At 44.9% G+C, this 1,597-nt stretch overlaps 1 protein-coding gene across 1 annotated transcript in view; it reads left to right on the forward strand.

Annotated features, from left to right (window-relative positions):
* Nucleotides 1-1,597, forward strand: part of LOC101857950 (supervillin) — a gene marked incomplete at its 5' end in the record, with an annotated part of 117,549 nt that overhangs the window by 11,137 nt on the left and 104,815 nt on the right. Inside the window, 1 exon segment of the mRNA XM_013082965.2 lies at nt 1,248-1,539. Within this exon segment, the coding sequence (XP_012938419.2) occupies nt 1,248-1,539 (292 nt within the window).

The following is a 1,597-nucleotide window of genomic DNA, read 5'->3' on the forward strand; positions in this document are numbered from 1 at the left end:
ATCTATCTATCTATCTATCTATCTATCTATCTATCTGTCTATCTATCTATCTATCTATCTATCTATCTATCTCTCGTTCTCTTTTGTCTCTCTCCTCCTCTCTCTCTTTGAGTGTGTATGTTCGTGTGTTTGTGTGTGTGTGTGTGTGTGTGTGTGTGTGTGTGTGTATTATGTATGTGTCTGTGTGTGTCTCTGTGTGTGTGTTTGTGTGTGTGTGTCTGTGTGTGTGTCTGTGTGTGTGTTTGTGAGCGCACGTGTGTGTGTGTGTGTGGGGGGGGGGGGGATGGGGGGGGGGGGGGTATTATAATGTATGTGTCTGTGTGTTTTTTTGTTTGCTGTGAACAAAGATTTTCTCAATGCACAGTGCTTGGTGTTTTTATTGTTGCTGACAATAGATACATGATGTTCTTTGTTGCTTTTCCCATGTGTTCAGAGTGTGTATAATGTATTTTTGTGCACATCGTTGTTGTTGTTGAAGTTGTTGTTGTTGTCGTCGTCATCGTTGTTGTTGTTGTTGTTGTTGTTGTCATTGTTGTTGTCCTTGTCGTTGTTATTATTTTGAGGGTTAATGCATGTCCTTTTTGTTCTTTGGTGTTAAATGTTGCCTGCTCACCTCAGCCATTTTCTCGCTTGTTTGACAAATCTACGCTTGTTTCATTATCTTTCTGTTTTAACAACTAGATCTATTCTTGCTTTTTAATATAAGTATTCCACGTTACATGTTTCTGTATAATATTCACCTATTGAAGTCCACTTATTATGCTGCTTGCTTTTTATGTGAAATGGTGTGCAGATGTGTTCTCTCTATGTTTGTCTTGTGAGTATTCTCAAATAACTGGTGCTGCATGTGATTTCGGTCAGATCACTTGTTTAAGTTCCTCAGATTGTCGCCTCTTTTGGTCTCGATGCCAAAAAGATCGGACGGATACGTGATGGTGGTGGTGGTTGTGGTGATGATGATGACGATGGATGATGATGATGATGGAGACGACGATAATGACGATGATGATGATGATGATGATGATGATGATGATGATGATGATGATGATGATGATGATGATGATGATGATGATGAGGATGATGGTGGTGATGGTGGTGATGGTGGTGGTGGTGGTGATAGTGACATGGAGGTGGTGGTGTTGCGATGACAGTGGTGATGATGGCGGTGGTGAGGGTAATAGTTATGATGAAAATTATAACAACAATAACACAATCTTGCCATTCCCACTCGCCCCTCAACAACAAAGCTTGGAGACAGTGAACGCCTTCAGAGCGTTGGTTCGCAAGCAAACGTCAATCAACGCTTTCGATCAGCTAAAAGCCCAGACCTCTGACGAGGGCAAAAAGCCACAACAACAACAACAACCACTGCAGCAAGGGGCGGGAAAGAAGGCGGAGTTTCCCCAGCACTTGGCCCCGCCCCCAAAGCGCCAGAAGCGAGGGCGCATGATGCGTCACCGGACGCTTCCGGTCACGGCAGAAGAGCTGAACGCCGTGCCAGAGAATCAGGAACTGGCCCTAGACCCGGCCTGGACCAAGGTGAGGGTCGGGAGGATGCGGAGAGAGAACGGTGGGGGCTCGGTGGTGGTGGAGAGAG

Source organism: Aplysia californica, unplaced genomic scaffold, assembly GCF_000002075.1.
Source record: "Aplysia californica isolate F4 #8 unplaced genomic scaffold, AplCal3.0 scaffold00202, whole genome shotgun sequence".
Classification (NCBI taxonomy): domain Eukaryota; kingdom Metazoa; phylum Mollusca; class Gastropoda; order Aplysiida; family Aplysiidae; genus Aplysia; species Aplysia californica.